General features: G+C 31.1%; 1 protein-coding gene across 2 annotated transcripts; it reads left to right on the plus strand.

Annotated features, from left to right (window-relative positions):
• The first annotated feature begins 11,970 nt into the window (after positions 1-11,970).
• Positions 11,971-15,100, plus strand: LOC103501883 (glucan endo-1,3-beta-glucosidase 9). 2 transcript variants are annotated; one of them, XM_017047612.2, is made up of 3 exons: positions 12,122-12,530; positions 13,732-13,834; positions 14,189-15,100. In XM_017047612.2, exons 1-3 carry the CDS (start codon positions 12,181-12,183, stop codon positions 14,843-14,845), a joined length of 1,110 nt encoding a protein of 369 aa, XP_016903101.2. In that variant the 5' UTR covers positions 12,122-12,180; the 3' UTR covers positions 14,846-15,100. The 2 variants fall into 2 exon arrangements, with proteins under 2 accessions (XP_008463840.2, XP_016903101.2); XM_008465618.3 differs by having other exon boundaries at positions 11,971-12,530; positions 13,732-15,100.
• Positions 15,101-16,256: the final 1,156 nt, after the last annotated feature.

The raw sequence follows: 16,256 nt of genomic DNA on the forward strand, positions 1-16,256 counted from the left end.
ACACTTATAATAAAACTTTACACTAAAGTTTCTAGGTGTATTAAACCATTTAATTTACCTAGTGACATCTTATGCTAATAGGAATAAGGTTAATTCAACGCCGGTTCCGGGTCAGTTCCCAGGTAGGAGGTGTTCCGTAAACCGTCAACTTAAGTACCCCCAGCCTTAGACAGAACTTTACTGGTGGAGTTCCCTTATAACCTTAAATCCTATTTGTCCTATTTAGTTTCATTAAACTAAAAATAAGACTTAATTCTAATCCTATTAGAATTAATGTGATCTTAGGTCTATTTAATTTTAAACAATTTAAAATTAAACCAAATTAATCCTAAGATCCTACGTTTGCATGCAACTCTTTATTATAGGTTGACGGTTTCTGATAATCAAATTTTATAACTATTATAAAATTAGTTAATTAGCCCTATAATCATACATACTATGGTTTAAATAATTAAAATCAAATTATAATTAAATAAAACCATATTACATGCATACATTATATTAATATAACAATTATATTAAACTATGGATGTAATATGCACAATGCAAATTAATTTTCATCTTTTATTAATATAACAATTATATTAAAAAATATGAAAAACAATCAAGCATACACAATACATTAATTTAAATATAACAAATTATATTTAACTAAGTAATGTCATGCATCATGCTTATTCAATTTCATATATTTAAAATATCAACATATTTTAAATTACTCATGAAATTCATAATCATGCATTAAAACCATACATTATAACATTTATAATATATAAAAATGCATGAACATGCTTAACCTAAGGTGGGATTCATCTAAATGACATCCATAAAGCATTAAATAACAATTGAACCTGTAAAATTGGCCTCTAGGATAAAATAAAGCAATAATTACAATAATAAAGCCTTAAAAAAACCTAAAAGTGCTTTCAAAGCTCCAGAACCGGCCTCAAAACCTTCAAAAAACTTCAAACCGGCTAAAAAATGCTTGAACCGGCCTAAAATAGGAAGAACCGGCCCAAAACCCCTTGAACCGGCACCATATGAAAAAATCGGAGTCGAACCGAGCCGACCGCGCCGAGCCGTCCGTACAGCCGAGTGAACCGAGCCGTCCGTACAGCCGAGCCGAGCCGTCCGTACACCCCGAGCCGAGCCATCCGTACACCCGAGCCGTCCGTACAAGTGCCGCCGAGCCGAGCCGCGGGAGCCGTCCGTACATCCAGTGACGTCACGATGACGTCATCCCTTCTTCAACCTCCAGCCGCGGATTTTTTTTTTTTTTCTCGGTTTCTGTACAGAATCGAAAAACTCTCGTTGATGGCCTTCCGGGTGTCCGTTTTGGGCAAATTTGGTGTCAAAAAAAACTCAGAAAAACACCCCGAATCCAAAAATTGGACTCTAAATTACAGATTTACAAATTAAAATGCCCAAAAACGCAGGGGCCTTTACATTTTGATCTTATCAAAACAGTAAATCTATGGCCAAAATTACAGAAACATTCAATTGCAAAAACCACATTCATAATGCAGAGATCCCACCTAACCAATGCAAATTTTTAAAATTCTCAATTAAAACTGAGATGGCTCTGATACCAATTGAAAGGATGAAAACCCTTTACAGCGGAAAATATACAGAAACTCAATTTTAATTAGAACCTTAAAAATACCAATACATTGGCAAAAAATATTGATTAAACATGCTTTAAAAAATTACAGAGAATAAAACTTACGCTCGTTGACGACTCTGAATCTGCCAATCACCAAATTTTTGGGGCACCACCACTTGAAAACCTTCCTATTCTCTGATTGAGATGGTTTGTGGGAACCAAAAATTGGAATAAGGGAATGAAGAGATTTTTTTTTTAGAGAGAATGGATAGACTTCTTCGCAGAACTCTCTCCCGTTTTAGAGAAAATTTGTTACGCAAAAAATTCCCTCTTCTTCAGTCGGAAGAAGAGGGAAGTTAGAGAGAATAATTGGGAACGTGGGAAAACCACCCACGTTCCTTATTAATTTAATAAATTAATATTAAATTAATATTAATTAATTAATTAATTATATTAATTATATTAATTAAATAAATAATTAAATAATTAAATCATATTTAATTAATATTTCATTTAAATCATATTTAAATGAATATCTCTCACATAACCTATAGTTTTAATTTAATTAATTTAATTAAATCAAATTTAATTAAATCAAATTAAACAAAACTATTAATTAATTCTCCAATTAATTAATTTCTAAATTAAATATCTTATATTTAATTTAATCCATAATTTGAATCATATTCAAATATAAATTTCTCTCATAACTTATAGTTTTAATATGTATCATATACACATTAAATTTTAACTTATAGTTTTAATATGAATCTAATTCACATTAAACTGATATTTGAACTTATTCAAATATTTTATTCTCTCATAATTTAATTTTGAATCATATCCAAAATTAAATTTATATAATAAAGTCTAATTAAAATATAAACTTTATATTATAATGTATCAATATACATTATATTAATTCCCAAAGTAAATTTGAACATTTCAAATTACAACCAATATAAATAAATCTCATTACTCTTTATGAGCTAGGAAGGGGACCTAATGGACCTACAGATCAGAAGCTACAACGATATGAGATTAATTGGCTAAGCTCATTAACCACATTAATCAATATTCGTTAACTGTGTGTACACTCCACTAAAGACTCACAGCTGAACTCTTCTCACTGTAGATATATTTCTGTGTCCACGGATATAGACCAATACCAGTAAGTTAGTCCTTCACAAGTGTTCGTAACTCCAGCTGGGTCAAATTACCGTTTTACCCCTGGGTTACCTCTGGTCCTTAAATACCAGTGCTCCTCTAATGAACAACCTGTTTATGGTCCAACCACTAAACAGAAACCTCTCTCGTGCCATTGAGAGGGTAGGGCCCTTTGTTCAAGTCTCGGAGACACCATTTAAGGGAACACTTATCTACTTACCCTAAAGATGGGAAGGAGTGAATTCCATCTTGTGTGATTATGTTCCCAGCTCTCCACTCGGTATTGTCCCCAAAATGATAAGAATATTGAGTCGGCAATCTGGCCACTCTCACTCGTATAAATCAAAGGACAATCCCTCGCAAACAGGAGTTCATAATACACTCAGGATTAAGACTAAGTTACCTAGGTCATCCTAATGAAATAGCAATCCAACTAGTTAACGGAGTTACATCTAGTGATTACTATTTCGTGGTCCAGTCTTATGCAAACTCATTGCATAGGATACCCTCACTCGCATGTCACATACATGAACGCATTTGATCAATGTGTCTGTTTCAAATACAAAGTGAGCCGTATCCATAGTGTTAACAGGATAAGGTACCCAACCTTAACCCTATACTATAGACTCTTTAAGCTGATCTTGAACATTAATCCCTGTATGTCTCTACATACTGTTCAAGACTCATCAAACAGCTTAGGATGTTAGTTTATTGGATTTGGGTTATTAAGACAAAACTAATAAAATAATCAATAACACTTATTGAAATTAAATAATAAAATACTTTATTAATGACGGTCAATTGATTATATTTACTATCTACGAGTTTTAGGACATAAAACCCAACAAGGGCAACTCAACGACCCTGGTCCAATAAGCCTCCCATTTCAGGGGTAAGACCGAATAGATGGTTGAGGACATATTATGCAAGATGAAATTCACTCCTACATTGCTTTAAGGTTAAGTAGATTGGTTGTTCCCTTAAGGATTAAGTCTAAGTCTTGAACAAGGAATCTCACCCTCTCATTGGCCTGAGAAAGATTCGGTTTATAGGTTGGATCTTAAACCAAATGTTCAATAGTGGATTAGTGGGACTTAAGAAACAAAAGTAGTCTCGGGGGTAAAACGGTATTTTGACCAAGTCGAGGTTATGAAAAATCTGTAAATGATTAACTTACCGATCATTGTTATATATTAGATTGACAAATATATCAATAGTGAGGGGAGTGCAACTAGAGGACTTTAGTGGAATGACTCGTTAGTTAACAAATGTTGATTAATTCGGTCTACAAGGGTTTAGCCAGTCAATCTCAAATCGTTGGAGCCCATGATCTATTGGTCCATTGGGTTTCCCTGTTAGCTAATATGGAATTAACTTAGAATAATATGATGGAATAATTTGAATTATTTGAATTAGGTAAAGAGAGAGAAACTCACGAATATATGTGATATAGACGTCGGTTATTAGTTTGTTATAGGCTTGATGTTTAAATATGATTTAAATATGAAAAATATGAATACAAATTCATATTCGGAAGCTCGAAATCGATGAAAATGGTTAAAGTTGTAAAAAATTAAAATATTGACTTTTGACTTTGAAAAGTCACAATGTTGACTTTTGACTTTGAAAGGTCTTTGACCGGCTTTATATCCAGATGTGATTTGAATTTTAAAAAAATTAATGTGAATTTATGCTCGGGAGGTCAGAATTAGTTAAGTTGGACAAAATGGTAAAAAAATCAAAATATTAACTTTAGGCTCAAAAAAGTCAAAGTTTGACTTTGACTTTAATGGTCAAATGACCAAAATGCCCTTGAACTAAGTTAGTAGAGTTTTATTGGATAATCCCACTAACATTTAGTGGGATAGGTGGCTACATGAGATGTAAACACCTAGTCCACTAAGTTCCACTAATGGTCCACTAAGTTCCACTAATGGTCCACTAACCATTAGTGGAACTTAGTAGACTATTGGGTGTTGAGATTTAATAAACTAAGTACATGTAATTTTCCATGTAATTAATCTATTTAAGGGGTAATTTTCAAATTAAAGAGAACTTTGGCCATTTTTGTAATTTTGAATTATAAAATAATTTTTTTTTCTCTTTAAAATCTCGACCTAATCTCTTCCTCCATTGTTCATCACTCTCTCAATATTCCTTCACTCAACAGGTCCCACAACCTGATTCTATATCTGGAGCATAGTGGGTCAACACTAGTGGTGGTCCTAGTTCTTGATCATAAGGAGATTTCGAGAAGTTGAAAAGAGCATTAAAGTTAAGTGTTTTCTTTTAATCCTAATTAATGTAATTAGGGCTTATTTAGCATGTTAATCACTAAAGTGTTTAGTTGCATATAGAGTATTTTTCGATCCTTGTTTCCACTGCGCATTCGCATTCCATCAACTATAACCCAAACAAATATAATTTACACTTCAAACACAAACTACAAAGACTTAAGATTATAACGTGTAATAAAGTTTGGCTTTTTTTTTAAAGAAAATTCAAAAATTGTGTGTAACTTTTTTTAATTATTATTATTTTCTAAAAAGAGGTACGAATATGAAATAATTTTTCTCCTTATAGTTACATAAAAAAAATACTTATACACATGGAAAGATATTGGTTCAATAGTTACAAAAGTAACTTTAATCATCTATGTTATTGAAGAACTGAATTCTTCAATCTCACATGTTGCAGTGAAAGATCAAATCAAATCATCAATTTTTGGAATAGTAATTGATTCACGGATCAAACAACTAATACAGTTATTAATTTGTGTAAACCTACCCAACCATTTTCAAAATTGACAATTACATTTGTAGACATATATACCTACACAATAATAATTTTGATTGAGAACACATACCTACCCCCATCCAAATTTGACCAACTACACTTACAACCACACATGTCATTCACTAATAAATACTACAAAAACATCATGCAGTTTGGCCTTATGTGTATGTGTAAGCCCATTGTTACTAATTTTTTAATTATTTGTTAAAAGTAAGATCCATCAACTGATCTAAAATTTGTATTATCGACTTTAAATTTATATTTTTTATTTATTCTTTCTGCATATTATAAAAAAGAATGGAGTATTATCTTGAAATTTAAATTTATTGTACTTTATAAGCCCTATAATTCACTAATGCTTAAGTTCAAAAAATATACGATTTAGATTAGAGGCTAATAGGTCACGAGTTCAATTGGTGAAGTAGGATCTAATATCTTAAAATTTTTTAACATCCAAACGTTGTAGAAACAAACAAGTTATGCTTCAAGATTGGTAGGTTTATTCAAACACTCACAATTTAGAAAAAAATTAAAATATCATATTGTCTCGCATACTTTGAAGTTTGTTCAATTTTAGGACTTACACTTTCAATAAATCTTAAATTTAGTCCTTACTATTGGGTTATTGTGGATTTTTCAATACCTTTCATTTTGTATTTGAATGGATAAAAATCCTTGTATAGTGGAAAAATTACATAACTATAACCCAATTTTAATTGGAACCTAAAAATACCATTATTTTGGCAAAACCTAATGACTAAACATGCTTTCAAGAAATAAAATACAGAGAATGAAGAACTTACGCACGTTGACGACTCTAAATCTACCAAACGCCAACTTGGAACACCGCCATTTGGAAAACCTTCTTATTCTTTAGATTTAGATTTTGTTTGTGAGAATCAAATTGGAAGGAGGGAATTATTAGAGAGAAAAAAAAAATTCTTCAAAAATCACAGTCATACATAACAGTATCTCCCTCTTCTTCAATGTGAAGGAGAGAGAAGTTGAGAGAAAAATGGGAACGTGGGAAAATCACTCATGTTTCCTATTAATTTAATAAATTGAAATTAATATTAAAATAAATAAATAATTAAATTAACTAAGTAATTAATTTAATAATTAAGTAATTAAATTAATAATTAATTATATCATATTTAATTAAAATTTCATTTAAATCATATTTAAATGAATATCTTTTGCATAACCTATAGGTTTAATGTAATTAATTTAATTATAGGGATCTTTTCAAAAATATAAAAAAGTGGTAAAATATTTACACTCTATAGAAGAATTCCAAAAACGGAAAAAGCTTAGAGGCTCACTATGTAAAATACCAAAAATACCTAGTCAACCACGCCGTCAATAATGCGTGCTTAATATATTTGCGATTTATACGCGATCGTCTAGATATGGTTCAATATATACGCGATCGTTTAGATATAGTTCAATATATACACAATCGTTTAGATTGGCTATAATTTATATGCGATCATTTAGATATGGCTACAACACGATTGTTTAGATAAGGCTACAATTCATACGCGATCGTTTAGATATGGCTATAATTTATCTTTTCAATTCCATCGTTTAATTTTGTTACACGATCGTTTAGATTTGGGGACTCAAATCTAAATGATTTTTTTTTTAAATTTGGTATACGATTTTTTTAATTCTTTTACCACACGATCGTTTAGATTTCTTTACACGATCGTTTATTTTTTTTACATGATCATTTACTTTTTTTTACACGATCATTTATATTTGGTTACTCCAATTCAAATGAATTTTTTTCAATATTTTTTATACACACGATCGTTTACTTTTTTTAAACGATAGTTTACATTTGGCTACTTCAATCTAAATGATTTTTTTCAAGATTCTTTATGCACAATCTTTTATTTTTTTTACACAATCCTTTACTTTTTTTAAACGATCGTTTACATTTGGCTACTTCAATCTAAATGATTTTTTTTCAAGATTCTTTATGCACAATCTTTTATTTTTTTTACACAATCCTTTACTATTTTTTTGTACACAGTCTTATACCCATTAGATTTTGCTATTTTTTTTATACACAGTCTTATACAAAGTCGTTTAAATTTGGTTATCCAAATGCAAACGCGTAAAAGAAGAAAAGAAGAAAGACAATAGAAAGAAATCGCAGCAAAAAAAAAGAATAGGAAAAGTAGAAAGACGATGGAAAGAAATCGAAGCGAAAAAAAAAGAAGAGGAAAAGAAGAAAAATGATGGAAAGATTAAACGACGTAAATAAAGAATTGAAAAATAAGAAAGATGATGGAAAGAAATCGCAGAAAAGAAAAAGAGGAAAGGAGAAAGACGAAATCGCAGGGGAAGAACGAAGAAGACGAAATATAAGAGGAAGACGAATCACGAGGAAGAAAGAAAGATGGAAGGACAAATCTTGAATATTTGAAAATGACTAACTTTATGGGCTTTGTTACACGAGCCGTAAATAGTTTGGTGTTTTGTTACCTTTGCAATAGTTTCTCTTAATTAAATTAAATTAAACTAAATTATTAATTAATTCTCTAATTAACTAATTTCTAAATTAAATATCTTATATTTTATTTAATCCAAATTTGAATCATATTCAGATATGAATTTCTCTTATAATCTATAGTTTAATATGTATCATATACACATTAAATTTTAACCTATAGTTTTAGTATGAATCTAATTCACATTAAGTTAATATTTGAACTTATTCAAAATATTAAACAACACATGCTATGCATGTGAGAATCAGACATAAAAAAAATTATAATTTTAACTTAACTTTATAAAATTGAAACAGTCATTCCAATATTCTCCAAATTCATCATCTTTTTTTCCTATGTCTCTTTGTTTTTCAATGATCAAATGTTGAGTTTGATTTGTTTGCATAATTCAAATTTCATTTCTTAACATCTTGAGCTTACACATTACAAACTTAACCATTTAATCTATGTATATCCAAATAAGGTGGAAGTTAGAAAGGTTGTTAGGTTGTATAATAACATATAGCATTATATAATATAAGTTACGTTGTGGAAGATGGAAAAGTACATTGTGACCCTAATAACATAAAACATTAACTAATATCGGTGATGGAATCAAAACATTTTTTTTAATAAGGAGATGAAAAGTTAATGAAGTCTAATTGTTAACGAAGTCTAATTTCTATCTTGTTAAATGTGAAAATGACTACAAACATTAAATCTATGTAAATGCGAAAATGTCACTAAAATAAGACTAAAAAAAAGTTATAGTGAAAGGGTAAAAACACCACCAAAATCATATTTCTTTTGAAATTATGAAATTATAAACGTGAAATCATAATTTTTTTTAATGATTTTTTAGGTAAAAAATTAAAGGAAATACTTTAATATTTCTTGTTTTACACATCTTATTACTTTTATATATATACTTTATAAATTCCAACAATATTTACATTGTTTTAACAAAATCAACGTATAAGTCACTCAACCATTTCATTGATAAAATAGCTTTGATAAAAACAAATTAAATGAAGAAAAAAACATGAGTAAGATTCCCTTGGTTACATTAAAAAATATCTCAATATTACATGACTTAAACATAAAGAGCATATTAGACATATGTACATGCCCATCACGAAGTTGGTGGTTCAAGTTTCCCTAACTAGTGTTGTGTATTAAAAAGAAATCTATAAATGAAGGAATATACACACACAGACTTCTATATAAAAAAGAATAGGCAACAAAAAAAAAAAAGAATTAGAAGAGAATAGAAAAACATGATTTGGTTTCTTATTCACCCTTAGCATTTTGTTTTGATTTGTGAACATGAATAAAAAAAAGGGATATTTATATCCAAAAATTTGAAAAGAAAGAATTTGAAAGGTTGCATACAAAAGAGTTAAATATGAGAAAAAGGAATGGGAATAGTTGGAAGATGGAAGATTAAGAGAGGGGGAGGAATGTAATGGATTTGGATAAATTTAAATGATATAATTAATTTGAGAGAAAATTTTAAAATTTTGAAAAAAGTTATAATAAGGAGATGAAAAGTTAATTCTATCTCGTTGAATGTGAAAAGAGCAAAAACATTAAATCTATATGAATGACAAAATTACCACCAATACAAGACTAAAAAAAGCTATAATGAAGGGTAAAGTAGGACTAAAAAATTTCTCCAATTTCATTCTTTTATATATAATATAGATAATGTATCACTATATATTATATTAATTTCCAAAGTAAATTTGAACATTTCAAATTACAACCAATACAATTAAATGTCATTACCCTTTACGAGCTAAGAAGGGGACCTAATGGACCTACAAATCAGAAGCTATAGCGATATGAGATTAATTGACTAAACTCATTCACTACATTAATCAATATTCGCTAACTGTGTGTACACTCCACTAAAGACTCATAGCTGAATTCTTCTCACTGTAGATATATTTTTGTGTCCACGAATATAGACCAATACTAGTAAGTTAGTCATTCACAAGTGTTCGTAACACCCGTTGGTCCAATTATCGTTTTATCCATAGGTTACTTATAGTCCTTAAATAACAGTGCTCCTCTAATGAACAACCTATTTATGGTCCAACTGCTAAACAGAAACCCCTCTCGTGCCATAAAGAGGGTAGGACCCTTTGTTCAAGTCCGGAGACATCATTTGAGAGAACACTTATCTACTTACCTAGTCGGGAAGGAGTGAATTTCATCTTATGTGATTATGTTCTTAGCTTTCTACTCAATCTTGTCTAAAAAATGATAAGCATATTGAGTCAGTAATCTGACAACTCTTACCCGTACAAATCAAAGGATAATTTCTCGCGAATAGGAGTTCATAATACACTTAGGATTAATACTAAGTTATATATGTTATCTAATGAAATAGAAACCCAACTAGTTAACAGAGGTACATCTAGTGGTTATTATTTTATAGTTTGGTCTTATGCAAACTCATTGCATAAGATACCTTCACTTGCATGTCACCTACACGAACGCATTGAATCATTACGTTTGTATCAAATATAAAGTGAGCTGTATCCATAGTGTTACTAGGATAAGATACCCAACATTATCTTTCTACTATAACCTTTTAAGTTGATCTCGGATATTGATCCATGTATGTTTCTACATATTGTTCAAGATTCATCAAACAACTTTTGATGTTAGTTTATTTGTTTTGGGTTATTAAGACAAAACTAATAATAAAATCAATAACATTTATTGAAATTATAATAATAACACTTTATTAATAACAATCAATGAATTATATTTACTATCTACAAGTTTTAGGATATAAAACCCAACAGTATTAACCCATCCCTCTAAGTTTTGAAATTAGATTCACACATTGTATTTTTTTATAAAAATTAAAGAAAATGTCAATTTATACCCTAAAATTTGAGATTTGTATTAATTTAAAATTTAAGAACTAGATTAGTAATTGTATCAATTTAAACACAGAACTTTAGGAGTTTGTATTAATCTAAATCTCAAACTAATAGTTGAATTAATTTAAAACTTGAACTTTGGTAGATGTATTAATTTAAAGCTTGAACTTTAATAAATATATCAATTTAAACTTTTAATAAAAAAAAGTAACTTTCAAAGATTTATCAATTACAAATTTTCCAAATCAAAATGGTATTTATACAATATATATACATATATTATTATAACTTTAAAATTAAAGTGCAAATAGGTTGGGATCTTTTCAAAAATATAAAAAACGGGCAAAGTATTTACATTGTATAGAACAATTCTGAAAATAGAAAAGCCCAGAGGCCCACCGTGTAAAATACCAAAAATGTCCCGTCAACAATGGGCGTAATATATTTGGTAACGCGATTTGGTACACGATCGTTTAATTAATTGGTGTTTAAATTTGGCTACACGATTCGGATTCCAAATCTAAAAAAAATTCAAAATTTGGTATACAATCGTTTAAATTTGACTACACGATCGTTTACATTTTGTTTACATTTGCTTACACTATCATTTAGATTTTGGGTTTCAAATCTAATTTTTTTTTTCAAAATTTAGTATACGATCGTTTAGATTTGGCTACACGATCGTTTAGATTTGGCTAGACGATCGTTTAGATTTGGCTATATGATCGTTTAGATTTGGCTATTTTTTTAAAAAAAATTTGGTATAAACGATTTTTTTCAATATTGTTTACGCACAATCTTTTAGTTTTGGTTACTCTAAATTAAATGTCTAACAAATTTTTTCAAGATTCTTTATACACCATCTATTTAAAAAAGAAAAAAAGAAAAACGATACAATGCATCCCGTGAATAAAAAACAGGAAGAAATAGGAAGAAAGACATGTCTGAAAAGAAAAAAAGAATGACGATAAAAAGAAATGGACCAAATCTAAAAAAAGAATGATAGAAGAAATCGCATGAGTAAAGACCAAGATAGAAAATAATGGGAGGAAAAATTTGATGGGGTCTGTTACAAGTTTCCTCGTGGAATGTTCTATTTTTTAACCATTTTTCATATTAAAATTTAAAATGTTCTTCCACTTTTAAAAAAACCATCAAAACCCCTTTCCCTCCCCGACATTCCACTTTTCAGTGTGTATGTCTCTCTCTCTTTCCAGTAATGCCTCCGAATCTTTCCCTCATTCTCTTCTTCTTCTTCCTTAATCTCTCCGCCTTAACCTTTTCTACGGTCTCCGCCGTCGGCTTCAACTGGGGAACTGCGGCGTCCCACCCTCTTTCGCCGTTCAAGGTTGTCCAACTCTTGAACTCCAACAACATCACCAAAGTCAAGCTCCTCGATCCCAATCCCCTCGTCCTCCAGGCCTTATCTGGCTCCACTGTCCAACTCACCATCGGCATTCCCAATCCCATGCTCAAACTCTTAAACTCTTCCCGAAAAGCTGCCGAAAGTTGGGTCCACGATAATGTCACTAGGTATCTCTCCGGCGGTACAGGCGGTGTTCGAATCGAGTACGCTTCTTAACTCCTTCTCTTTCTCTTAATCAACTAATTCATTCTCATTTAGAGATTAAAAGCCGTATTGGTTATAGTTTGCATGGCTGTTAACAATGCTTCAATTAACGACTGAATTTATTACCAACAGTTCCGTGCCCTATTTCAAAACCTGCATATTCAATGACCGAAGATATCAGGAATAGGTTATGACTATTGATACGAAGTACATAATGCTGGCCCATTTTCTTGTTAGGAAGAACAAATCTTTTATAACTATAATTCATTTCAGCTAGAGATCTTGCACTAAGAAATGAATTTTACACCCTAAATTTAGAAAGGGTGTCTCGAGCAATTTCAATGATGTTGTTGATGTTCCCTGTGCAATTAATGCTATAACCTATGTTCAATAATAACTATACCGAATTATTAGGTTTTAAAGAAACTCCATAATTTCACATGTTTGGTGATTTACTTATGCTCTATTCTGTGGTGGGTGCATGGCTGAATTAGAAAATTTTTTGTGTAGCATTTTTCATGTGATGTGCTTGGAAATGGAAGGCTCTATTGGATGTGATGAGGGTGTCCGGACGCACCTTCTTATTGACTAATCCTATTAATATTGTACTTTGCACATCATTTTTACTACATTAATGAAATCTTTGTTTCCGTTTCAAAAAATGAAAAAAAAGGGATGTATACAAACTGTCTCAAACCTTTTTTTTTATATAATGGATGCCTCTTTCAAACTAATTTACTCTAAAACTAGATATGAAGTAGGTTACATAGTGGCAGGGCAAGATGGTAGTCTGAGGGTACATTTTTGGGGTCTATTGCTTGTTAGGAGCAAGGAAATACCAACTGTTTCCCATTTTCTCACTCTTAGAAGATGAATTTCTAGGACAAAGTTCTGATCGTTGTCATGGCTGCCCACCGTTCCCCCTTCCTCTTTACTATAGTATTGTTAGAGCAACCTATTGCTTGATTTGCTTAGCAATATGTAACGATTCAGTCAGTTCTAGTCAGCTAAGTGAGAACTAATAAATTGTTAGATGAGTGTAGGTATTAGATTCGTGAGTCGTGACTGTTGAGTAATCTCATGTTAGCAAATGATTTCTATTTCTCTCTAGGAAACTTTGAAGAAGCACCAAAGGTTTTAATATCCATTTGATTGGAATGTCCACTCACTTTCTCTCTGATGCTTGCTATTATGCTTCAGGTATATTGCAGTTGGAGATGAACCATTTCTTCAAAGTTATGGGGACGAGTATTATCCGTATGTCATGGGAGCAGTTGCCAACATTCAGGCAGCTATAACCAAGGTGAACTTGGAGAGCAGGATAAAAGTTGTTGTACCATGCAGTTATGACGCATTCCTGTCTGAATCTGGCCTTCCTTCAAAGGGACATTTCCGACCTGAATTGAATAAAACAATGATTCAGCTCCTGACATTTCTTACCACACATAGATCACCGTTCTTTGCATCCATTTCCCCATTTTTAAGTTTCCTTCAAAACAAAAATATTTCTCTGGACTTTGCCCTCTTCAAGGAAACAGCACGCCCCCATGATGATAGCCGTAGAACTTACAAAAACAGCTTTGAGTTGATTTATGATACCTTAGTTGCATCTTTATCAAAGATTGGATTTTTAACAGTGGATATCGTTGTGGATCAGGTTGGGTGGCCTACTGATGGAGCAGGCAATGCTAACTCATCAACAGCTGAAACCTTTATGAAAGGTTTGCTAGATTACCTCCATAGCAGATCAGGGTCCCCCCTTAGGCCTCGACGTCCACCTCTTGAAACCTACATCTTAAGCCTATTAGACGAAGATCAAAGAAATATATCCACTGGACCGTTTGAGAGACACTGGGGAGTGTTCACTTTTGATGGCCAAGCAAAGTACCACCTAAACTTTGGTCAGGGCACAAAAAACCTTGTGAATGCTCAAAATGTAGAATACCTCTCCCCCAAGTGGTGTGTTCTCAACAACAACAAAGACTTATCTAATGCAAGTGCTAGTGCTTTAGAGGCATGTTCTGTCGCTGATTGTACTGCACTTGCTCCCGGTGCATCTTGCTCCAATATTGGTTGGCCTGGCAATATCTCTTATGCATTCAATAGCTACTATCAGCAGAATGATCAAAGACCAGAAAGTTGTGACTTTCAAGGGTTGGCTTTGATCACAACCATCGATCCATCAAACAACTACTGCAGATTTCCTGTCCAAATTAGAACCTCGAATTCACAATCACTTGATGCTTCCTTTCTTCTGAAGGCAATCTCATTATCAGCAGTCTTTTGGCTATCTCAAATTGTTTATTTCCAATAGAGCAATGTGGACGCACTCCATTTTGAAAATGAGTCGTTTTCCGGGTTCGGTAAAGCTCCGGATTTCTTGGTATGCTTCCTTTCTTCATTATGTTTCCAATTCAAGTGGGGAAAAGTAAGCATGTTTTACATTGTATATCTAAAATGTGTAGCTAACTTTGTGTAATGTTTGAGTAGGAGAGACTAACACGAACCCTTTTGTTATTATTGTCCAACGAAAACACATATTCCCATTTACTTCCTTTACATGGCCTCATTTTTCTTTGCTTTGACTATAATATCGAGAAGATTTTGTTCAGATCATTAGCATTGGATTTTGGAATTCAACTGTGTGTTTGTTCAAACAGCTCAATTTCTGGGTGTCTGCTGATTTAAATAGAAACCACTTCTCGAGAACAGAATCATCTATAATTGCGTGTATTGATTTTCAATTCCTATGAAACGAAGAACGTGTGTTACGAGGGAAGTGACGGGATTTTTGAATTTTTTAGGATGTGTTTGGGAGTGATAGTTGACTAGTTATTTTAGTAAAAAAAAAGAATTTTTTTTAGATATAATTGATTTACAATCAATTTTATGTTTGGTAATTGATTTTCTATAATTACGTTTGATACTAGAAGTGATTTTAAAACCATCAAATTACTTAAAAAGGTATTTTGGGTATTTCAAAAACTATATAAAAGTATGGTGATTCTCGGTTAATCATCTTTCCACTGTCATTCGAAAGGTGATGCTTCAAAAATTATTTTTGAGTATTTATTTTTCTTTTCTAAAATCACTTTCCTTAAGTTGTCAAATACCATATTTTTTTTTTGCAAAAGTGATTTTGTCTAGTGAAAAAGTGATCACTATCAAATACACTCTTATTCAAACTTAAAAAAAACAAAGCAATTCTAAAACTTATAGGGCGTTTAGCCCAAGGGTTATCACTATTGGATTGAGTTACTAACCCTTGTTTGGAGAAAGGGTTATTATAACCCTTGTTTTAAGGCTATCATAACCCCTCTTCCTTTTCTCTCATTATTCTTAATTCCTATTCAACTTCCTCTAACCTTATCTCTTCAACTCTCTCTTAATTTTATTATTTTATTTATTTTTTAAATTTTACTCTTTTATTTATAAAATGTTGTTTGTTTTTAATTAATTTAATGATATAAAAAGAATATTATTTTTTAATTTATTTTATTTAAAAAATAACTTTAATTAAATATTAATTTTGATTAGTCTACGTATTTAGTTCTCATACTTAACTTTTTTTATGTTAAAGGAAAACTTTCCTAAATATAACAAATTAGTGAAATATTGACGGACTGTGTAACAAAGTGATAAAGTTAGTCATTTTTTTAAATATTCCAGGTTTGCCCTTCCATCTCGATTTTTTTATGTCTTCCTTTATACTCTTCTTTCTTAGC

The sequence above is a fragment of the Cucumis melo genome, chromosome 11, assembly GCF_025177605.1.
Source record: "Cucumis melo cultivar AY chromosome 11, USDA_Cmelo_AY_1.0, whole genome shotgun sequence".
Classification (NCBI taxonomy): domain Eukaryota; kingdom Viridiplantae; phylum Streptophyta; class Magnoliopsida; order Cucurbitales; family Cucurbitaceae; genus Cucumis; species Cucumis melo.

Coding starts and splice junctions, on each gene's coding strand:
- LOC103501883 (XM_008465618.3), top strand. CDS start 12,181: ATGCCTCCGAATCTTTCCCTCATTCTCTTCTTCTTCTTCCTTAATCTC. Junction 12,531..13,731: donor ACAGGCGGTGTTCGAATCGA/GTACGCTTCTTA, acceptor ATTATGCTTCAG/GTATATTGCAGTTGGAGATG.